The 24290-nt window shown below is 50.8% G+C and overlaps 1 protein-coding gene across 6 annotated transcripts in view; it reads left to right on the top strand.

Annotated features, from left to right (window-relative positions):
- The window catches only part of Wscd1 (WSC domain containing 1), a 39443-nt gene extending 21184 nt beyond the window's left edge, over positions 1-18259 (top strand). For all 6 annotated transcript variants that reach the window (XM_060363366.1, XM_060363364.1, XM_060363365.1 and 3 more), the window contains 5 exons: positions 441-562; positions 11877-12036; positions 12766-12930; positions 15580-15780; positions 17090-18259. In XM_060363366.1, coding sequence (XP_060219349.1) covers positions 441-562; positions 11877-12036; positions 12766-12930; positions 15580-15780; positions 17090-17442 — 1001 coding nt within the window. In that variant the 3' untranslated portion in view covers positions 17443-18259. The remainder of the gene's footprint in view (positions 1-440; positions 563-11876; positions 12037-12765; positions 12931-15579; positions 15781-17089) is intronic.
- Positions 18260-24290: the final 6031 nt, after the last annotated feature.

The raw sequence follows: 24290 nt of genomic DNA, 5'->3' as shown, positions 1-24290 counted from the left end.
AAGAGGCAGTGGGCAGTCCATGTCCTCAACTCCACTTTGTGCATGTTTTTGTTAGTCACAGAACTTCCCACACTACCCGCCTGTCAGATCACCCACTGTGGGATCAAGCATGAAGTAAAATGCAAAATGAAGGAAAAAAAAAACAAACAAACAGCTAACTCACCCCCTCACCCCTGCCCCCACTACCACTTGCAGGAAAAAGCAAGCCCTTAACTCAGCATTACAGCCATGTGACCTTTCTCAGAGACCCTAGTGACTGTGGGTCCCATGGTGGGTTGTTCTCAGGTGCTGGTCTCAACCAAATCTGGACCCTATTCTCTCCCTCTGTCTCTCTCCTCTCTCTCGATGTCTACCTCTCCTGCGTATTTCACATAGGTCTCAGGACCCAACACCAACCACAGATGCCACTGCTCATCAGAACCCCATTTCCTTCCCTGCAGGGCGTGCTGCCACCTACCGAGGGTGCTTCCCGCTGCCGGAGAACACCACCCATACCTTCTCCTCCTCCGTGACACAGGCCAACATGACTGTGGAGACATGCTCTGGATTTTGTTCCCAGAAAGTAAGAACTGTTTCCCTTGTGTGATGCTTTAGGCATACCATGGGGCCGAGCCCATGTTGGGCCACCCTGACCAGCTCAGTTGGGAGCCAGGGAGTAGAGGGCGTGGCCAGGCTGTGTACCAATGTCACACAGGGTGTATTGGATAGTTCACAGGCAGCATCCACTATGGTTTGAGGCTGGATGGGGAAGGTGTATAGCTGGAGAGAATGTGTCTGTGTGCCTTTCGGCATGGAAGCTCTGGGCACAAGTGTCACATGTTAAATTGGCCTTATTTGGACTCAGGGAGGAGCCAGCTCAATCCTTAGGGACAGGTGATGGACTTTCCATTGTCTATACTGAGGGCTGTGACTGACTGCAGGGATAATGCCATACCACTCCTGTGCTTCAGTCCAGCCTTCGGAGGGGAGTGGAACTCTGCCAGGGCTGGGCTGTTAGGGCACCAAAGTCACTGTCTCTACACTACTTACTGGCTCTGTGGGAGGATGAGGAGTGGTCAAGGCAGGTGGAGATTGCAAAGCAAAGTCTGGAGTGTGTGTGGTGTTGTAGGGAGCTCTGTGTCTACAGAGCACAGAGGTACCAGGCTGGCATTCAGCCATCTCCACCCTAGGTGACAGTGGGCTGGGAGCTGGGGCTGATGCAGTAGCCTCCATGTTCTGTGGTATTTAACAGCATAACAGACAGAGCTAAGGGGAGGAGAGGACATTGCATGTGATGATGATGATGATGATGATGATGATGATGATGATGATGATGACGACGACAATGATGATGGCAGCGATGATGGTGACCATGGTTGTGGACAGAAACAGCCATTTACTGATCACACATACCATGTGTGGTACCATTTCAAGTACTTTACCTGTGTTAACTCATTTCACCTTCCTAAGGCCTAATGGGGTGGCTGTGGTGATAATCTGCACTTGGCAGGTGAGGAAACTGAGGCAGCTAAGGCAGTGAGCTGGGACTTGACAGCTTGTGTGGCCTGTTGTGGCATGGGGGGGTGTAAGGGATGGAGCAGAGGCAGCTTCAGGCCTAAGGACCTCAGCCCCACCCCTGCAACTCCACTGCCCTCTTCCTGCTTCCTCAGCTCTCTGGAAATGCTTCCTTTGCAAGGTGGACTGAGAACAAAGCTTTTATAGGCTCCTTCCTCTCTCTTGAGTACAGCGTTGACGTACTTCTGCTCCACGTCACCAGCATTTTCAAAGCCGCTGGTATCAGGGCCCATAGGTCATGGTACAGTCATCTCCAAGGTCAGTTTATCGACTTGCAGATGGCTGGCTTCTCTTCTCATGGTGGGAACAGAGTTCAGTGGGGAGAGAATAAGGAGACCCACACAGCTGTCCACCCTGCCCATGACTAGAAGGAAATAATACACCTGAAATTTTGAGCCATTCCCCCAGAAGACCCTGACCCCAGCTCCTCTAGAATGTAGAATGTCGCTGGCCTAAAGTGGGAGAAAGACAGACCTCCCAGCCTTGCAGCTTTGGAGGGGCCTGGGCCTTCTGAAGACTGTCTGCTCTAATCTTCTCAGCAGGGGACCTCCTCACATCCCTGGTGGCTGTGGCAGGCAGCTCAGGTTTGCAGGGGGATAAGGCTGTACACAGCACAGCCAGGGCTCCTGACTCCACCATCTGTGCTTTTAGACTGTGCAACCTCTTCCTCGTGACAGAAGGTGAGGGAGAGATGAGAAAAAGAACTCGAAAAGAACAAGTGCAGTTGCCGTGCCAGCAGGCCTGGACCCTCATGTTAGCTTTGAGTTAACGTGTTTGTGTAGAACACAGTCAAGAGTGGCCAAGGCAAGTGGCTCTCTCCTGCCTCTCTCCCACCCAGCCTCCTCTCTGGGAGACAGCTCTTTGCCCTGGCTTCCCATCCACTCTCAGAAACTGAATATTCAATCAGTTGCTTCCTCGGCTGGCCTCTTACAAACCCCCAGGGCTACGGGTAACAGTGCCTGCACTCTGCTGGACGAACTTGCCGTGTCTGCCAGGCCGGGCCCTTAGAGATTACTCCATATGGGTGGAGAAGGTGAACCCCAGTCATTCCCAGCCTCACAGATGTCCTATAATTTATTTAACCAGTCCCCTGCCGTTCAGCTTTTAGACTGTGTCTAGTCATTTGCTTTTACAAACAGTGCTGCAAAGACTATGTTTAGGTCATTTTGTATGAGTGAATCTGTAAGAAAAGAAAAAAGAAAAAACCGAAAACTCTCCCAGGCGATGCGGGGTTCAGGAGTTCCCTTGGTTGCTCAGTGTCTGCTGCCAGATTGCCCTTGGCAAAGGTTGTGCTAACTTTACAGCTCTTGCGGAGATGCGGAAGATGCCGCTCCTGGAGAGTCCTCCTTTGGGGAGGGGCCATCCTAGGAAACTGCGCCAGCATTCTGGAAGTGTCTGCCGCCGGGCAGTCCGCTAGAACCCAGAGAGTTCTGCCTGGTGATTACAGCAGTAATTAAAGAGAAAGCCCCTTGCTGTTTTCAGCTCCCCTTCATATTTACCGGCACAAATCCACATCGCTACAGTCTTACAGTGAAGTGTGCCAGAAGATCCCGCAGGCTCCCGGCATCAGAAGCCGCTTTGCACCTTAGCACCTTGTCTGTCTCCCTGCAGATGCATTGCAAGGGCAAGGTACTGGCTTGGTGCTGGTGTTTGCAGCAGGCCTGGCTCATCGGAGCTCCTCCATGTGCCCTGTGTCCTCACAGCAAGCATCAGGCGTGGGAAGTGGTCCCCTCACCTCTTGCCCAGCCCCCTTCGGGTGGAGCAGGAAGGGACATTTCCTTAAGCCCCATTGTTCGTTGCTGCAGGGTTTGCAGCTGTGGAAGAGTTGCCGTTTACAGCACCGAGTTGAGCGTGGCAAAGCACATTTAGCAGGATTTGACCAAATTGCATAGGCTGATGTTTACAGCAGTAAAATAATGTGCTGGGTGCCGGCAGAGCCCAGCGTTGAGCGGGGTGCAGAGCACTGCAAGGGAGCTTGTGGCTGGGGAGGAGCCAGAGTGTATGGCTGAGTAAGGCTAGTGGCTGAGGGAGGTGGAGATCACTTCAAGGGAAGGAGGACCACAAATTCTGGGGAGGGTCCGGAGCACCTGGGCAGTATGAGCAGATGGATAAGGGAAGTGGACAGTCCACTGCAAGAAACATCTGGGAGCTGGTGTGAAAGGTAGGGTGGGGAAAAGTAACAAAGAGCCTTGGATATCTACCGTAACGCAAGGGGTTGTTTTTGTTTGTTTTTAATTTTCCCCAGTAGGAAACAGGAAGCTGCTGGTGGGGTAGTTGAGGCGGATGCTATGAGTAGCATGACACTCTCCATCTGTAGACAGGATGTTTTGGACCAGAGAGATCGGTGGGGCTGAGGGAGGAAGGGCCAAGCTGGGAGGTGCTTTGCCAGCCTAATGCCCCGAGGGGATGTGGACCCACCTGGAGGAGTGATGACTTCTGTGGTGAGAGTGGGTCTGCACAGTAGATCTTCCATAGATCCTCCAAAAAGGCAGCATTCTTCGGGCTAGCCTAAGAGACTCTTGGCAAGGCTGTCACAGAGGTCAGCCTATGATAGGGCTCTGGAGTAAGGATTCCAGCTGTGGCCAAGCAGAGCAGTAAAACCATCAGTGAGTACACCTCTGCTCCCAGGCTGCCATCTGTCTCCCTTGTCTTCCCCCTAACACATTGTACACTGGGACTCAAAGCCTCAGCCTTCAGATTCCTGGGTTTGGCTTCATCCCAGAGCAAGGTCACGGCCTTGGAATGGGTTTGGAGAATTCATTGTTTCAGGAACTTTGCATTATAGGATATTTAGCAAGGATCCCAGCTCCCCCCACCCCACCCCGACAGCAACTCTCCCCTCAAGAGTCACAACTCAGACTTCAGGTACTGACCAAGAAAGATCCTCAGAGGTAAAACCACGGCCCTGGAGAGCCAACTTGAATATGCAGCAGTGCCCTGCCTTCCCCACGGCACTGAGTGCCACTCTCGGCATGGACGCCTGTGTGAAGGCGTGTGTTGGAAGGTGGCCTGACCATGGCCTCGGCAGGGAGTGATTTCCTGACTTCTGTCCTTTACAAGGCGAGTGGGTGGCGCAGTGGCGATGAACACTTACCTGTACCTTCTTAAGAGTCCCAAATCCAATTACTTCCTTGCCTAGAGAGGCCAGCAATGGTGTCACAGCAGGACTGTCCAGTGCCAACCTCATCAGATTTTCACTGAGCCAGAAAATAAGCTCAGATGCCACACACAGTGGGAATGGCCAAACTCTCCAGTATTCTGCAATACAGACATAGAAAATGTTTGTGGGAGGTACTCACAGTAGAATGGGGCAGAGCTAAGCATGAGGGTGTGAGCTCAGAGCAGCAGATGCGAGAGATGGTACCTGGAAGCAGAGGAAAGAGCCCCCCCCCTGCAGCGCCTCACTTCTGAGCTACCCACTGAAGCTTCTTCGTGTGCTCATAGATGACAGTCCGAGTCTACTAGTTAGACAACATGGATGTAAGAAACTCTGGGAAGGTAATGGAACTATAAGGAATATTTTGGGAGCAAAGTCAACCTGGTAATGATCCATTTTTAACAAGCACATGTTAATTATATATGAATGGATTTAATTCTGTCATTTTCACAGCACACATAGTGTATTTTTATCAAATGCACCCCATCACTTTCTCCTCTTTCTGTATTTCTGTTGGTCCCTTTTCCCTTCCCACCTAGTGTCTCTTCTCTTTTCACATCTTTGTGTTGATGACCCAGTGAATTAAGGTTGTTTGTGTACAGAAGCATGGGTTCCTAACCAGTGGCCACACCACAGAAGAAAATGATGTGTTTTAAAAATTATGTGTGTATGAGTCAGATATGTGCAGTGAGTGCAGTGCCTACTGAGGCCAGAGAGCATCAGCTTCCCTGCTGGGCATAACAGGCAGTTCACCCAGTGTGGGTGCTGGGAACTGAACTCAGGACCTCGGGGACAGCAGTTAGGGCTCTAAGTTACTCAACCATATCTCCACCTACCCTCCCCAAATAATGCATTTTTAAAGCCTATTAAAAAAAATGGTCTTCTCTAAGTTCTGTTGGAGATGGAAAGAAACATGCTCCTTTTCAAGATCCTGCTGCCTCCTTCATTCCGTGCAAGGTGGGAAGCAGCCAGGGCGGGGGAGGTTAGATAGCTTTGCACTGGTTCTGCCTAGGGTAATTAATTTGAAGACTGATATTTGTACGCAAGAGCAGAGACTGTAGTGGGAGTGAGAATTCTAAAAGCGGAAGCAGTGAAGTCTGGCACTGTCTCGGGCAGGTTTCTAAGGTATGGCCACCCTGTCATATAATGTCTGGTGAACTGGAAAGGCAGGCATGGCCCTGCACCTCCCTCCCCCCATGTGCCTGCTCTGACTAAGTCCCTCTGAGCCTCAGAAGCTGGGAGGAGTCTACCCCAGGGAGATCCCCAGCAACCATGCAGCACTCAAGTCCCTGCCAGAGGGGTCTGTGGGAGTCTGGGATCTGTGAGCCTTGACAGAGATTGTATATGTGCTTTCAGGGAGCAGCTCATGTCTGGCCTGTTTTAGGCCAGACATGGTGGCATGCACCTCCGATTCTAGCACTCAGGAGGCACAGGGACCAGATGATTGTGGGTTTTAGTGCTAGCCTGGACTGCACAGTAAGACTTGATCTCAAAAGAGCAAGATCTGAAGATGTGGTTCACTTAGAGAGCCCTTGCACAGCATGTGTGTAAGACCCTGGTTCCATCCCTAGTACTGCACACAGCAGAGTCACCTGAAAGTCTATACAGAACCTGCGACGTTAAACTGTGTATATGCTTTTAAAACACTCATTGTTTTAGGAGGTTACAAAGGTAAAAAGGTATCCATTATAGAAAATCTGAAGGTGCAGAAATAGAAATAAATCTTACCTATAACTTTATTGCATCAGAAAAAACCCAGCTGAAAGTATAAGCAGCCTTTTCTAGGTGTGTGTGTGTGTGTGTGTGTGTGTGTGTGCAAGGACTTTGTTTTCTGATGTAAACATTGGGCCACTGCATCTTACATCCACCCTCTTCTTTAATATGACTTGTACATTTCTGTTGCCGCGCTGTGGTTTTTTTTGGGCTGTGTGGCTTCCAGTTCTTCCTTCCCCTCTCTTCCCCTCCCTTCTCTTTCCCTTTCTTCTCTCTGCCTTTCTCCCTCTTTCTTCCTCTCCTCTCCATTCTCTCCTTTCTTTTGTCTTGTGTATATGCATACGGGGTGGGAGGGCATGTACAAGCTCAGCCACGTGCACACACACACACATGCACACACACAAGCTCACCTGTGTACATATGACCTGGTGGGCAATGAACAACTTCGGGTCCATCGCTCAGGAGCCATCCACCTTGAGTTTTATTAAGACAAAGTCTCTCATACCCCTGGAACTTGTTAAGCAGGCTCGGCTTCCTGGCATACAGCCCTAGGGATCTGACTCTACCTCCCCAGTTCTGGAATCACAAGGCTAACCACCACTCCTTGTAAATATGGGCTCTGGAACTCATGTCCTCACACTTGCCAGACAAGCGCTTTACTGATGGCGACATCTCAGATCCATCCCTCCCTCCCTCCCTCCCTCCCTCCCTCCCTCCCTCCCTCCCTCCCTCCCTCCCTTCCTTCCTTCCTTCCTCCTCTGTTTTTCAAGACAGGGTTTTTCTATGTGGCCCTGGCTGTCCTGGAACTCACTCTGTAGACCAGGCTGGCCTCGAACTCACAGAGATCCACCTGCCTCTGCCTCCTTGAGTGTTGGGATTAAAGGTATGTGCCACCTAGTCACCATCGCCCAGTTCCTTACTTCTTTCCTTCTTTTTTTCTTTTCTTTTCACTTTTCTTTTCTTACCTGTGAGTGCATTAGCAATTATTTCCTGGAGCTATCATAACAAGGAAAATAAGGATTTGTGGTTTTACATGTACACTTGGAAGGCTTTTGATATGTTATTCAGCTGTGTCTTGTCCTTCTCAAATTGGTCCAGAGAAAGACTTGAACTTGTAATCATTTGAGTCCTAGTCCCTGCCTCCCACATTCTCATTTGTGATGCTGGGGTCCTGTCACCCCACCCTCCACTTCTTCTGCTGGATGGGGTGAGAATGCCTATTGGAAAGTGACATGGGTCCAGCGATGCCATGATTTATATTAGTGCTGCCTCTTGAGTAACTCGTCGTGCAGACGGCGATCCTGATAACGGTCTCTGGCCCTGGCTCCTTTGCTGGTGGGACATTTGAGAGGCTGACTGGGGGAAGCTTGTTCTTGCACTGGTTGATGGACCCCAGGCACCCGGGCTCCTGGTGGCTGGGCGGGTCGTCACAGTTCTGTCTGATGGTGTTTGGCTTTCACGAGAGGCCTTCTCTGCGAGTTGGTCTAGTTGCTCATGGACTCAGGTCTTCTCAAAGCCATGCCACCCCTACTGATACCTATAGGTCCCCTGAAGACACTGGTTTTGTTTTTTCCTCAAGCCAACATGTTCGGACTTTTCTGTGCCCATAGGATGGATGCTTAAGTGTTAGCTGCCAGCACCTTGAGGCTGGATGTGTGGCAAGAGCCTGTCAAGTGAGAGCTTTACATTGAGAAGATGCTGGAGGTCCTGCAGGTGAAGCCTCTGGCCCCTTTCTTTGAGCTTTACCCACACTCCCACAGTCTCTTCGAAAGGCACCTGGAGATAATTTCAACCCCCAGAGTTCACTCTCATGAATGGAGATATCCATGGCCACAGGCCAGGCCTTTGTTCACGGCTTCCTGCAAGACCTGGGCCTTGCCTGGAGTCCACTCCTACCTGAATCCCCATCCTGGGCACCTTAACTCATGGCCAGAGGTCCAAGATCAAGACCAGGCTGTGTGTTCATCCTGGCCCAGGAAGCAGACCTAGCTAGCTCTCCTAATTCTGCTTGATTCCAACAGTCTTACACTGTGCTCTGGCTTTCTGCTTGTTTTTTCTGGCCTTTTTTTTTTTTTTCAACTCTAACCTCCATTCCCTCTGTCTCTTTCTCTCATTGAAGGTTGGAGTGGGGGCAGGGGCATGGGAGAGCTAGGAAGTTGGCAGAAAGATAAGATTCATCAATATTTAATTTTTATGGAAATCGTGTCCTCAAAATCCCACGGGGCTGAAAATTGTTCTGTGTTTTCAGAATCCAGTGATGTTGCCGAGGCGGTTATGTTGTAAATAAAACTGCATTACTGTCTGCAGCTCTTCGTTGCTCTGCAAACACCCAGAAACTTGACAGTTTAATCCACTCGGGGAAGCAGAAGGGTTTGGGTCACTGGTGGGGGCAGTGGGGTATGAGAGTGGAAGTCAGCCTCAGCACCAGTGCCTCTGGGGAGAGCTAGGAGCCCAGGGGCCTCGTCAGAACACTCAGGCTGTAGAGACTGTTGCTTCAGGAATCCCAGGATAGCAGAGCCCAGGGGGAGGGGGCTTGCAAGGTGCTGCCACCTTCTCCTCCCTCATACCCTCTGAGGCTCTTGACCTTGGCCAGGAGTATGGCATGGTTTGTTGCCAAATGCTTTTGATGATGGTGGAGTCTAGAAAGGATGTTCATTCATTCATTCATTCATTCACTCATTCATCCATTTACTTGTTCATTTATCAAACACTTACTGAAACATCTGCCATATACTAGACACTGTTTTGGCCCCTGAGGATGTGGCCACACACAGGACACAGAAATCCCTTCTCTGTTTACATGCTCGTAATTGAGGCAGACAACAAACCAGGAAAAGAAGTAAAATATACAATATGCTGTGTGCTGGTGAGTGAGGCGATGAAGAACCAGGCAGGAAGGGTAGGTGTTTGCACATGAGACAGTCAAATCCTCAGGTGTTTCAAGCAGCTGTATTCACAGTGGCTAAAATCTGGAAACAGCTCAGCCAGCCATCAAAAAGGGACCTGGCCAACTCATGGTTCGTCCACATGTGTAATTCTATGATAGTGAGAAGGAATGAGCTACTGACATGTAAACCAGTGATGCCAGATTAAACAAATGGTTTTCTGAATGAAAGAAGTCAGGCTCGCAAAATTACACACCCAGTGATTCTATTTATGTGGCGCTCTAGAATAGATGGCGCTGATCGGCAGTGATGGGAAGTAAGATAGCAGTTGCTTGGGTTGAGGGAGGGAGAGGTGGAGGAAGGACAGGAGAACCTGTAAGTGGATGGAAATGCTGCCCGCCTGAGCTGACCAGGCTTTGCATCTGAGATCAGAGCATTTCATGAGGAATTTATTAAGTAGTATTTGTGCACAGCATAGGAGAAGGTGGGAGGGCACCGCAGTTTGGAAAGGGGTGGGCAAAAGAGGGTTCACTGAGATGGTGGCTGGAAGAAAGTGAGAGAGGGTGTGTAGGGAGGAACATTCCAGGCATAGCAGGTGCAAAGGCCCGGGGGTGGGAGCCTGTCTCAGTAGCCAGGGAACAGGGAGAGGCATTGCCTTAGCTGATCCAGGCTGCCTCATCAGCACCACAGGCCGGACACATTAAACAGCAGGTATGTAAAGCGGAACCACAGGTCGGTGTACCAGCAGCCTTGGTTTCTCCTTGGCCTGTATCTCCCAGTGTTGCTAGATGCTTGCCATGGCCAGTTCTCCCTGGGAGGACATCAGTCACAATGGAGGGCCTTCCCAACCTAATGACTTCATTTTAATTAACTCTATGAAGACCTTGTTTCTGAGCGAGGTCTCACCCTGAGACTCTGCAGCCTGTGGGGGGAATGAGCCACGGGGTACTCCCAAAGGCAGCAAGGGGCCCTGGGCACCCCTGCTGGGGTGAAGGTACTACTGCAGAGAAGGGCAGGACACCAGTGTGAAGAGGGGATGTTTGAACCCTCACAGGCCACCCTACTTCTCACCAGTTCACATCCACAGAGAATCCTGCTTCCAGAGATGCTGGCTGAGCTACGGGGAAAGTCAGGACACCAGAGGGGCTTCTCTGTAAAGATTATGTGGCCATGTGTGAAGTCTCCTTAGAGACACAGGGAGACCTGTCAGCCCCCTGTGCCAGTGGGTACAGTGCCAGCCTGGTATGAAGAAGGACGGGGGTGGGGGCCAGGGGTCTCTGGGCTCAGAGGAGAGGGTCTGCTCAGTCAGCCCTGGGGTCAGCAATCAGTGTTTCTTGTGGCTGTGTCCCTCAGGCTTCACCTCACCTCCCCTGGCTGTGACATTATCTCTTGTCTAACACGAGTGCACAGCTCCTCAGCTTTACCAAGCCACGCACGGAAAACGCTATTGATTTTCCTTATTTATTTATGAGATTTCTTGCTGTGGGCAAAAAATAAAAAGGTTTGTGCAGCAGCTCCCTTCTCAGCAAACACCATCCTCTACCCACCGCCTCCCTCTGTTACACAGTGGTGCCTCAGAGCCCTGCCGCTCAGCGTGGGAGGCATGGGGGTAGGACTGTGTCCCACCTGCTGCTTGGCACATAGTGGGTACTCGCAGACATTGTGAGGGAAGTGTGTGCAGTTTTGAATGAGCTGTAGTTAATACTCAGAGGGGAAAGGAAGCCAAAGATGGCCCTTTGCTAGGTGGAATGCCTACTGGATGCCAGGCACCATGCAGAACCATTGGGGCCCAACTCACCTAGCCATGCTTCCACATGGTATATTGTATTACCATTTACCGATGGCGAGAGTCTTGGTGGTTAGAGGTCTTACCCAGTGACGCACAACAACTGAGCCAGAAATGCCATCCAGGTCTTCAGGATGCTCCTTCTGCTGTGTGATGTGGACACGCCAAAGGGGAGCAAGAGCCCACTTGAGAGCTGGCTGGGACCTCAGAAGGAGGTGTGTCCAGTCTCTCTGCCTTCTTCAGAAAACCCCATCATTTGAGCATGTCAGGAAGGAACAAGACTTGTGTTTCTCTACTCTTCCAGCGATGGGGGGAAAAGATTAGGAATCTGTCCCCACTCTGCTGGGGACCTCTAGGCCAAGGATTGGCTTTGTCCCTTCCCTGGAGGCATAGCTGACCCCCTCTCAGGGCTCCAGGTGTGGCTGTCTAATGATGTGACATACACACCCTGAGCTGCCCTGTGGCCGAAGAGCTGGCTAGCTGTCCTCACCCCGCCTAGTGCTCCTGCCAGATGCCTAGTCACATCCTGGGCCCAGGTTTCCCTCCTCCACAGTGTGTCTCATGCAGTGTGGTGCCTGTTGGCTTGTCACTTTCCACTCAGGGCTCCTGCTGAGCATAAGTCACATCTCACTGCTATGAGTACCCAGGTTTGGACCCAGAGCCTGCTGGTCCACCCTGCTGACCTTGTGTAAGTGGCCTCCGTGGGGACCAGCTCACCTCTAAGCCGCAGGCACAAGCCACTCACTTCCTCACCTCCTGCTCCTCCCCTCCCTCCCCACAGGAGTTTCCTCTTGCCATCCTCAGGGGCTGGGATTGCTACTGCGCCTACCCAACCCCCCAGTTCAGCCTCCGGGATGCTGTGGATGGAGCATTGTGCAGCCAGGCCCCAGAGGCTCAGGAGCTACCTGGCTACTGTGAGGTCTATCAGACGCCTGTCCAAGGTGAGCTCTGCCTACCCCCTGGACTCTGGCATTGGCCTGGGGCCAGAGAGCTCGCAAGGCTAGAAATGCTAAGGCATGCCTCAGTGCACAGCCACGGGGTACAGGGTATGTGGAATTCCCATTGCCTCTACTCAGTGGGGAGGGTAAGGCCAGGCTTCTTTTGAAACTATGAGCCTTTGGGGTTGGTAGTGTAAGAGGAGAGAGAGGGAGGCTCAGGGGAATAATGCAAGGCCTAAGCCTCAGAGGCACGTGAAGGGCACTTAGGTCTCAGAAAGCCCCATGTGTTGGCAATCCCCCTGAGGGAGCATCATCACGAGCCTCTGAGGGTCTCTGGACTGATGGAAATGAAGATCTCCTAAGGAGAAGTAACCCCGAGGTTGTCCAGTGTCTCCAGGGATGGTCCCCCAGTGACCTGTGCTGCTGCCAGCAGTCCTGAGGACAGTTGCTGGCCTCAGATGGGCCCAGCTTCTTTTACCGCACTGCAGTGGCACGGCTGGGTCCCCGACACAGCCCTGTCCACCTGCCCTAGCAGAATCTGGCCTCCCCAGAGAGATGGTATGGTGGGCATCCCAGGGCACCACATCCGGCCACCAGGGATGGGAGGCTTTGCCTCCCCAGCCAGTGACGTGCAAGAGTAGGTTGCAGGCCCCTTAATCGCCAGTCCCTTTCGGAGGACTCCAGCAGTGGATCCTCACTCACAGTGTCTTTTGGTGGCATGTGGGCTTTCAGACACCCGGTGCACAGACAGGAAGTTCCTGCCCAACAAGTCTAAGGTGTTCGTGGCTCTGTCAAGCTTCCCGGGAGCTGGGAACACGTGGGCGAGGCACCTGATCGAACACGCCACTGGCTTCTACACTGGAAGCTACTACTTCGATGGAACCCTCTACAACAAGGGTAAGTCAGGCTTCTACAGGGAGAAGAGCCCGCCCCATGCTGGCCCCTCACAAACCAGCCCTCCTTGGAGCACCAGACTTTCCCACAGCCCTCTAGTCATTAAGAGTGAAAATTAATCTGCTCCTTTTTTTTTCCCCTTCAGACAAAGGGGTAGCTCTTCATCATTTTTAAAAATGCAGTTTTTTTCCAGTCCAGGATTTGGGACTATTTTATAATATTTTATTTTTATTAATTGCAGTTTATTCCCTTTGTATCCCACTAGTAGCTCCCTCCCTGTTCCCCTCCCAATCCTACCCTCCCTTCCTCTCTCTGCCCATGCCCCTCCCCCAGTCCACTGAAAGGGGAAGTCCCCCTCCTCCCCTTCCATCTGATCCTAGCCTACCAGGTCTCATCAGGAATGGCTGCATCCTCATTCAGAAAGGCAAAGAGGACAGACATCAGAAGAGGGAGAAAACAGGGAACATGACAGGAACCTACCACAGAGAGCCTCTGAAAGACTCTACCCTGCAGAAATGGTCAAGAACTTTGTTTTCTAATATTTTGCTTGTAGAAATAAGAGGCCTCATTAGTCTGAGTAAATTAACTTAAATGGCCCAAGTCTGCTTGCTGCTCGAGAACGAAGACCCTTAGACAAGTCAAGTGGCATCTAAATTTGGCAAAATGTATTTCTTACTTGTCAAGTGGCACGGCTTTTGCCTGGGTTTCTTAGCCAGAGTTTGTTTTGCTAAAAAGCCGATACTGTCAAACAAAACAACCTAGTGGGCAGATGGGCCTGTGTTTGGTGGCAAGTGCTCAAGTAGCAGTATGTCAGCCCCACCTTACAGAGGTGCTGGGGCGCCTGCAGATGTGGGAGGCCATTGCCAGCTGAGCACGTGATCCTGCTTTCTCTGGCTGGCCTCTGTGCCCAGGCTGCAGTGACCTACAATGTTTGCCTAGAAGGCCTGTACCAGCTGCCCGTGTCTACATGTAGATAGTTGGCCAAAGAGTGGACTAGCCAGGTTCAGTGCTGCCAGAAGACACCTGGGCTGTGGGCTCTCAGACAGCAGTCTGACATTAATTTAGTCCGTTTCAGTCATCCTTTTATGGCATCCTAGCCTGTTTGGTAAGATCAGTCAAGGCAAGGGTTTCTGGTATTTGGCAGTAGCAAGCTTTGGTGGGCAAGCCCCATTTCTGGGTTTGAAAGTTGCATTTCTCCAGGTACCAGGGAAGCGCTGCTGCCCCTGTAGATATGGATGAGGCATCTGGACTCTTGTTTCTGAAACTCCAAGACAAGCTTGTGGAGATTTATGGAGCCTGTTCCCTGAGCTGGGTGTCCTGGGTGAGGCTGACCTATGGGCTAAGGGCTCCAGGCAACATCTTTCCAGAATGTCCCACTTTGATGTCTCTTCAGCTGTGTACCCTTGAGCTTCTCTGCTCTGCAGCTGAGCAATGCCACTTTCTAGTCCACAGCCTCTTAAGTTGGGGTCTGCTTTTATTCCTTTATTGCCGTCATATATCCTTCCTGCTGCTGTGTCAAAATACCCTGGCAAAGGCAACTCAAGAAAGGAAGAGTTTATCTGCCTCACAGTTTGAGATGGAATCCATCAGGGAAGTCAGGGGAGCAGGAGGCTGGGGTGGGTGGGGACACCGTATCGGTCCATGGTGGGGAAGAACAGAAGCGATGGATGCGGTGCTCAGCCAGCTTCCTTCTCTTACAAGGTTCGGAACTCTAGTTCAGGGAATGGTGTCACCTTCTTCTAGGGTAGGGTCTTCCTTCCTCAGGTAACGCAATCAAGATGGCCCCTCACGGGCCTAACCAGGGGCTTAATGATCCCTCGAAGGTGTGCAGCGCACCCCTGTCTCCTAGCTGGGTCCTACCTACTGAACTGACAGCACCAGCCGTCAAATGATCCAAAGCTCCCTACTGGGAGCCACAAGGACTTACGGAATCTAGGGACCAATGAGTGCAGTCTGGTCTTTCAACCAGTTGTCACTTGGGTTCTGAGTGCACAGTGCTTTCCCAACGAGCCAAGGGAAGGATGCAGGGAGCTGAGATGTTGGTCTGGGGGGTAACTCTCCATTCATGGAGACAAGGTTGTGGACCCTCAAATGCTGTGGATGAGGAACTGCTCTGGAGCCTGGAATAGAGAACCTGTACTCATGTGATAGTCCACAGATCTGTGACAGCATGTGGCATGAGGCCAGCCACTAAGGTAGGGGCTTTACAGGAACACCACAGGCATGTGAGCGGAGCTCTGTAGTTGTGGAGATGCTGTGTACATGCTCCACCCGCCTGAGCCTCAGTCTTCGTCCGGGACAAAGTTCTTTACAATGCTCCTCTAAGATAATCTCCCTGGAAAGCCCAACATGTGTGTCACCTTCTGTGTCCATAGGTCAGGACCCTGCCCTTTGACCCCTGGGGGCTGCAGTAGGTAATTTGCCTTTTGTAAATGTGGACATCATTTTCCCCACTGGTAGACACCTCCTGTTAACACTTTACCTGAGTCGAGAGTTACTCCCGTGGAGGCTTCTCCTGTCGGTAGATCTGCCACACCCAGCAAGAGCCCCCTCAGATGGCGTCAGTCCTTGTGTTATGGTGGAAGTAGGATCACCCCAAATGAGAGTGGGGGAACCTTCCTCCACAGAGGTCCTTCCATTCCGCCTGAGCAGGGTTCAAGGGTGAGAAGGACCATTGGAGGAGCCGGCGCACCATCTGTGTGAAGACGCACGAGAGTGGCCGGAGGGAGATTGAGATGTTTGACTCTGCCATCCTGCTGATCCGGAACCCCTACCGGTCCCTAGTTGCTGAATTCAACAGGAAATGCGCCGGACACCTGGGCTATGCCCCTGACCGCAACTGGAAGAGCAAAGGTGAGGGATGGGTGGCCCGAGCAGGGGACTGACTGCAGGCTCAGAATGCACACTCCTGGCTGCAGTCACTTCTTTCCCACCTTCCCCAAGCTTTCTCTGTCCGCACAGTGTCTCATTTTATGTGACTGCCATGCAGGCTGCAGGCCAAAATTCTCTTCTCTCCACTCCTAGGTGGGTGATGAGGGCATAGAGACCCAGAGCTTGCCCGGACCTGAGCCAGCTCTAGCTGGCATGGCCTTGTCTGCCTCTCTGCTGGAGTCAGTTAGATCCTCCTTTAGAAAATGAGGCCATACCCACATGCCATTCAGAGATGGGAAGAGGCTGTGCATGCCCGCTTTGTGTTCAGAGGTTGGCGTGGCGGTCCTTCCTAGACTGCCCTCGCTGACTGCTGTAGTCGGAAGGGAGATCTCTGTAGATCCACATTTCCAGATGTGCCCGCAGAGTAGCCTGATCTGTCCAGGGCGCCTGGGTGGTGGCTGGCAGTGCTGGTCTCCAGCCCTGCTTCCTAGTCAGCTTGAACAAGCCTAACAAGGCATTACAGAAGAAGGGAGGAGCTTCAGTAACAGTTCTTTATTCTTTGTGGTTCCAGAAGCAGAGTGACTCAGTGTCTGGTGAGGCCTTTCTCTGAGCTTTCAGACAGTGCTGCATGGCCTCACGGCAGAGAAGCCTGTTCCTAATCCCGTCTCAAGGGGCCTCTGCTGCATGGCCTCATCTAAGCTAGACTGCCTCCCAAAAGCCCCTTCTGCACATGCCATCATCCTGGTCTAAGGACGTCAATGTATGTCAATATACAGATATGCAATGTACAAACATACATTGTCACATGTTCATCGTTACATGTTCAGTGTATGTTACAAACATTGTTATATTATTACAGGGTGATATATGATGGTAACACATATGTTTGTAACACATACCACCCAGGTTTCCTGACATGAGATGGATCGCTTGAGCTTCCTCTGGATTTTGATCCTTTTATCTCTCTATGACATCATACCCTGGGGCCCGCATACACTTCTTGCTGTCCCGGATAGTCCCAAAGGTCAAAAAAGTCACAACATACAGGAGAGAGGCAGCTTTCCCTTGGCACAGGGCAGGCTGTTTGTTGCCCAAGTTCAGACTCAAGAGTCAAGTCCTAGGACTCTTCCAGGTGTAGCCTGATAAGAACCCTTTATTCATAGTGGACTCCCAAGTGGGTCAGCGGGAAGCGAGAAGTCTAAAACTGGCAGCACTGCCCCCCTAGGCAGGCCCTGCAGAGCCAGTAGCCCCGGAAGGCAACCCTGACACAGCGCTTCTCTCCTTGCTCCAGAGTGGCCGGACTTCGTGAACAGCTACGCCTCATGGTGGTCCTCACACGTCCTAGACTGGCTCAAGTATGGGAAGCGGCTGCTGGTTGTGCACTATGAGGAGCTGCGACGCAGCCTGGTGCCCACGCTGCGGGAGATGGTGGCCTTCCTTAACGTGTCCGTGAGTGAGGAGCGGCTTCTCTGCGTGGAGAACAACAAAGAAGGCAGCTTCAGGCGGCGTGGCCGGCGCCCTCACGATCAGGAACCCTTCACGCCTGAGATGAAGGACTTGATCAATGGCTATATCAGGACAGTGGACCAGGCCTTGCGTGACCACAACTGGGCTGGGCTGCCCAGGGAATATGTGCCCAGATGATAGGCCCGCCTGGCTGTGATAGGCCCACTCTGCTCCTGCCGGTTGGAGCTGCACTAACGGGCTGGACTCTGCTCTACTGCACTGATCCATGGACCCTGGGATGCATGGCAGCTGGTCCACAGTCAGCAGGGTGTTCTTGCGGGAGCTGCTTCATGCGCAGGGGGTCCTGGGCAGCACAGAGCCCACCCCGAGAGATGCGCATCACAGGACATGCCTTGCCAGACACTTACACATCCTCAGACACACTTAGACGTCACCCCGAGTCAGGGCCCATTTTACTGTGCTTAAGCCACTTGAGCAGGTGGGCCAGACACTCCCAGCTTTGCACACACAGCCAGGATGGACGCGTACACACAGGCACCAGGCATATGCTTATGGTTGTCTGCCTCACACATACACATGTGCACACACCCAAGGCTCTGGGAGGCCCTGGGCTTCCTGGGTCCCTCTGGGCACAAACTGGCTTTTGGGGCCCGTGGCTCTGGAACGCTGTGCCGGGCAGGCCTTGTTGACCTGAGCAGTACACTGGGAACTGTGGGGATGGAGGCACACAGACGAACTGTGGCTGCTAAGTACTGTGTGACCCTGGCTGCTTGTCCGACATCCCATAAATGTGTGTGCTGTGACATCCTGGCACTGCAAACACTGTCTCTCTGCCTCTCTCTTCTCCCTGGATGGGGACTGACAACACTGTGGCAGCGTGGATCCCACCGCTGCCCCCACCCTCACACCTCCAGGCACACGTGTTAACTTCTAGCCACTACTGTTCAGCATACCCATTACCCTCTTTCAATAACAACGTCAGGGCAGCTCAGAATGCTCCGCTTGCTTCTTGTCCAACTCTCTTTGGAAGCTGAGACATCAAATGCTTCTGGTAAGGAGTAAGGGCCCGAGGATGGGATGGGGGCTTGGCCTCCAGGGATCTCCAGACCCAAGGGATGCCATATGCCAGAGGAAGAGCTTGTGGTGAGCAAGAGAGGCCCTAGGTGGTATGTCTCAGGGCCACTAGGACCAGTTTCCCCACACGTCCCTGCTCTGTGGAGGTCACACAGAAAAGTATGCAAACCAAGCCTAGAGAGAGACAGTCTGAGAACTTGGGAGGTGGAAGCCCTAGAGTCAGACTCTCAGGGTCATCTCTAGCTACATAGTGAATCTGAGGCTAGCCTGCCCCCCCCCCACAAACCCCTGCGTCCCCCCGTGACAGAGCCCTCCCTGATAACCGCGTTCACTCTGACACTGCTGCCATGCCACTGCCTCTACCACATCCTATGGCTTTATTTCTGTAGCCAACAATGCTTCTCACCCTCAGTGCTTTTCTTTCACTGAACAACAGTAAGATACTGACAGGGTTTTCCTCAGTCATCCTCACTCTGCCCTCTGTGCTGCTCACAGGGAGAAAATGGGTGTGACAGCTCCTTCTAGCCCCCTTCCTGCCCCTCTCACCACCTTGGGATTGTCCTGGTGAGCATGGAAACAGGAATGTATGTGTCTCACAAATGCTGAGCTACATCTCCAAGATCTTCAGGAGTGGTTCACGGCGGTCCTGAGGTGGTTTTGAATGGGCATGACCCCTGCTAATAAGGAAGGACAGTTGGGCAGAGAGCACATACACACTTCAGAGGTTCAGAGGCCTGGAAACCTTGGTGTATCCCTATATGCAGGTCCCTTTACCTGTGCAATGGGAGGAAGGAGTGGAAGGTGAGGACAGAGGAGGGACGTGGAAATGGACTCACAGCCTTTTAGCTTTCAGCCCAGCCTGCCAGCCCCAGACCAGAATGACCACTTATGTTCACAGCCTTCTTGGGCCACCCTTGCTGCATGTCTTGTGCTCAGAGATGGGTGTATTTTGTGAGCAGGGGACAGGTGTGGGAGTAAGGGGTAGGGATCGGTGGGCCCTGGCAAGTGTGAAGAGCAAAGTGGACCTCAACTCGGGAGGCCTTCTCCATGTAAGGGGACCCCAGCGGGGTGTAGGGTATTGCCCTAGGAAGGCCATAGGGAAACATCCATCAACCCAAAGCTGTATAGGAGAAGCAGTGTGGACAGTTGAGAGGTTGATCATAGGAAAGCCCCAAGCTGCTCCCTGGCTAGACCGTGGGCTTGGGGTCCATATCTGGGTGTATGGAGGGGTAGTATTACCACAGAACTGCCTCCCCCAGCAATTCTGCTCCTAAGCGTATCTGCTCCTAAGCTGCCATGTCCTTCCTGCAGAGTCTATTCTTCCTTAATCACACTCCACCCCCTGCCTACAAGTCCTGTTCCCACATCCATGTCTTTTTATTTTGTTTTGTAACCCACTAAGTTTCATCAGGCCATCTGTGAAACCACAGGCTTGAGACTATTTGCTGGGGCTTGAGAGTGCGTGAGTACATAACCGAAGGGAGCATCTGCCCTACCCTCAGAATCCGTGAGACCCCATTGTTGAGCAGGGAGGGCGTGCAGCACACATTCCCATGTGTGGTTGACTAGGCCCACTGCCGCTGAGAGATCATCATTCCACTGTCTGGGCCATGGCCAGAAGACAGTATTTCAGAGCTCTATAGTGAAGTTCTTCTCTTCCCACCTCCTCTTCTGAATTGTTCTCTGATCCTTAGAAATGGTGGTTTAGCTGTCTTCCTAAGGGCTGAGCAAATGACCATCACTTCTTCTCAATAGCTTGAGCAGCCATGAGTCTCTGTTCATCACCCTTCAAGGTAGTTTCCCCCATCAAAACTGAGAGTAGCACTTGCCTGTGAGTATAAACACGTTTCTAAAGCAGGACAGTTCTGCATCAACTAAACAACGCTAGTAAGTTCTGCAGCTTATTACCTCCTTAGTCATGGGTTTTTAACGTAGCAGGCACGGGTCCCCTTATATGGAATGAGCCTCAAAACTAAGCATAGAGTGGTTTGGTTGCCCCCGTAGCAGCCATGCCATTACTGCACCAGCAGGCACACACTGTCTGGCAGGTTGGTTCCATAGTCTGTGGAGTCCTTAGGTAAAGCCATCAATGTCTGTCCTAGTTTGCTTTCCTGTTGCAATGGTAAACTCCATGACCAGAAGCAACTTGAGGTAGAAAGTTTATTTTGCCTTATAGATTATAGTCCATCACCGAGGGAAATTGGGGCAGGAACCTGGAGACAGGAACTGAAGTAGAGACCATGAAGGAATGCTGCTTACGGACTTACTTTCCCAGTCTTGCTCAGTTACCTCTCCTGTACAGCCCAGGCCTATCTACCTACGCATAGTACCACCCACCATGGCCTGACCCCTCCCACACCACTTAGCAATAAAGAAAATGCCCCATAGATGTGGCCATGGCTTCCCTAGTGGGGGAAACTCAGTTGAAGTTCCCTCTTCCCAGGAATCTCAAGTTGACAACTGAAGCTAACTATGGCAAAGTCTTTTCTCCCAAATAGCTTGCCTTGCACTTTGCAGGATGGTGAAAGCTGGCATCAGGAAGAGGATGCCAGTTCAGTTACAGTTTAATTTTCTCTGCATATTGTACCCAAGATGTGTGATATCTTCAGCAAAGTGCCTTGTCAACTAGTTCTGTGGCCACCCAAGTGGAATGGCTTATATTGTTTTGGTTTCTTATTACTCTGGGGCCTCTGTGACTGCTCTAGTTAGTCTTTTTGTCAACTTGACACAAGCTAGAGTCATTTTGGAAGAGAGGATCTCGACTTAGAAAGTGGCCCAATTGGATTTCCTGTAGGTAAGTCTTTAGTGCATGTTTTGATTAGTGATTGTTCTTAATGAACCCAGGTCATTAGGGGCATCCCTAGGCATGTGGTCCTAGATAATATGAAAAAGCAGGCCGGGGAAGGAAGCCAGAGGAGCAAGACAATAAGCAGCACTCCTCCATAGCTTCTGCTCCATTTTTTGCCTCCTGGTTGTTGCTCTGAATTCCTGCCCTCACTTCCCTAAATGATGGACTTACAAGGTGTAAGGTGAAATGAACCTTTTCCTCCCCAAGTTGCATTTTGTCATTGTGTTTTATCAATAGAAACCCTAACTAAGAAGACAGTGGCCGGCAACTCATAATGAAGTATCCTATACTTGACACTGGAATTTTTGTATTAAGAACCCCTGGCATTCAGGCTCAGCATTATTCAGCCATGCAGGCTATCACCCCTTGACCTAACTTTAGACACCCAGGACTCATGGGAATAACATAGCAACACAAGAGCCAAGAAACTCTGTCCACCACAGGAATTGCCAGTCCCGTGGTAATCATTCCTTACTTAAGAGAAGACACAGAGTTCAAAAGTACAATTATAAACATGTTCAAAAAATTTAAATAAAACAGATAAACACTTGAATGAACTCAAAGAATATAAGAATAAAGTGTTTGAAGGATGGAAAAAGAACAAATCAGTGAATGAAATAAGAAAGACAATTTAGGATATGGAAGTAGAATTCAATGAATAGGTAAAAATTCTAAGTAAAAAAAAAATTGAAATACAACTAGAAATAAAAAATAAAATCAATAAATCAAATACAAAGCCCAGTGGGAATCCTTGCCAACAAAACAGATTACATGAAAGACATAGTTTGGGGGTTTGAAGACAGAGTAGAGGAACAAATTACTCAAAGGAAATAACTTCTTTAAATCGCACAAATCTAACATGCAGGATCTTTGAAGCGCCATGCAAAGACCAAATCTAAGGAACTTACTCTTAGCCCTCCGCCAACATCACTCAGTTCAACAAGAATTTGGGGAGGCTGGGGTCTCCAGTGATATGTACTGGCTTTGAATAGCTCCGTGGTCCATTCTCAAGGAGGAATTGAGGCCCCACTCTGGGGATATCCATGATGCCTTGAAGGGGAGGCAGCAACCATTGCATCCCAGACATGAAGTCAGACTTTGGAGAGCAGGAAGCTAGCTTCCTCCTGAGATGACTCATGGCCTACTGCTGGTCACCCAATAGATCCCCAAAGGCAGGCTTAGAAGGGTCTGCAGCCAGACATGATGCCTTAGACTTCCCCTACCATCCCACTAGTCTGGGAGAGCAGCAATCCCCAAGAGTTTAACTGGGGAGTTGGCTCCCAGGTACCCAAAGCCTAACCTCCTTTCAGGCAGAGTGCCATCAGCTCACATGGCCTTGAGGTTCACTGTGTTGCATGAATGAGAGAGTGCAAAGGCCCTGTGGTAATGGCTGACCTTCAGTAGTACCCCGTTAGGAGTCTCTGCCCCCCCCCCCTTTGGACTCATCTGCAGCTCTCAGCTTCTCAGTAGAGAGAATGCTGCTGTACCCACTAGACAAATCATAAACACCAGTCTGTCTGGAGGGAAGGCATGTGACAACTGCTTCAGGACCCAGTTAGAACAGAACAGCAAAACCTGAACCTACAGATTCCAGCTCTAGTAGCAAGGCTGTGAAGTGGCACAAACCTGTGTTTAAAACATGTAATTTTCATGTATTTTATCTCCTGTTGTGGATCAATTTGGAAAAACCAAAATATATCATTTTAAAGTAGTAAAACACATTCTGATAATCTCAGTGATGTGTAAATGAGAGAGAAGAATAGACAGGCTCCCGGGCCCTGGGAAGAAAACTGCTTAATTATGTGAACATCTTATAATGAAGCTTCTTGCAGCTAAAATTAGATTTTGAGTACATGAATATGCGAGCATGTTTGCACATCAGAATGCAGTTTTTCCTCCTAAAAGTAGCAAGAGCTTCTTGGTTCTCATGGAGGCCCTGAGAGCAGAGGGAGGAAGAACTGAAGGTTATCCTTGTGGCTGCAAAAATCCTTAGAGCCCAGCTTTCCCTTAGACTCAGAGACTGGGGGATGTTGAAATCCAATGTATCCAAAGCTGACCATGGAGATCTAGGGAGGTGCTGATTGCTCTGAGTTCATATTGATTGTCACTGGTGCTGACCTGAACAAGGCAGGAAGAGAAATATTTCTGAATAATGGGGAATAATGGGGCAATTTGTGGACTTTTCCATCTCTGGTCTCATTCAGAAAATGAGAGGTGTGGTGGATGTTGATTTTATTCCCAGTGTCTGTTCAACCCTTTTTCTGTCCCCACGGCCTCTCATTTCTTCTGGACTTTTATTTAACCTGACTCTCACCATCATCAGGTAGAACACTTTGTCTGAGCTTATGTCAACAACACAGTCCATGTCTCTGGCTACAGTGACTGGTCTTTGGGCAACCATATAAGCTAAGTCCTTGTCTGGGAATATTGAGACTACTGAGAAGCACTTTATCAGCCCAGACTAGATGTGTAAGAGGAGGCAAGTATCTCCAGAGTGGCTAGATGACTTGAGACCTTGACGGAGTCACTCCAGAAGGGAAGGAGGAAAGCTGCTGGAATTGGAAGGTCCCTTTCTCTGGGGAGAGACTATGTGTGAAAGACGTAGTGGGAAGACAAGACTTGTGCCAAGACAAGTGACATGTTTAAGTCAGTTCCTGAAGGTGACCTGGGTCTCCTGAAGAAAGAATTCCTCCTGGACACTTGGCCTGGGCTGTCCATTGTCTCAGTCCTCATCAACCCTTTGATGTAGTTACTACCTGATTACTATCTCTGCTTGACAGATGAGAAGACCAGAAAAACGATATGATGTCTGTAGAGGCCTAACCCTCCCAGAACATTTTTTGTGGAGAAAATCATGTGGTTTAAGGAGTATTCTTGGTAACTGACTTAGGTTGCAGGTGAGACCCGCTCTAAGAAATAACAGATGAGAGCGGCAGCATGTGCCATAAACTGCCTTCCGAAGGAAGGTAGAAACGATTATTTGTACTGATTGTCAGGTTGGCAGGATCTGGACTCACCTTGGAGACGAATTTTAGGGCATGTCTACGAGGACATATTTCTAGACTGAGTTCATTGGGGGTGGGAAGACCCTGCTGACTGTGAG

This window comes from Meriones unguiculatus, chromosome 11 (genome assembly GCF_030254825.1).
Source record: "Meriones unguiculatus strain TT.TT164.6M chromosome 11, Bangor_MerUng_6.1, whole genome shotgun sequence".
Lineage (NCBI taxonomy): Eukaryota > Metazoa > Chordata > Mammalia > Rodentia > Muridae > Meriones > Meriones unguiculatus.
Note: the sequence above shows the minus strand (reverse complement) of the source record. Positions and strands in the feature narration are given on the sequence as shown.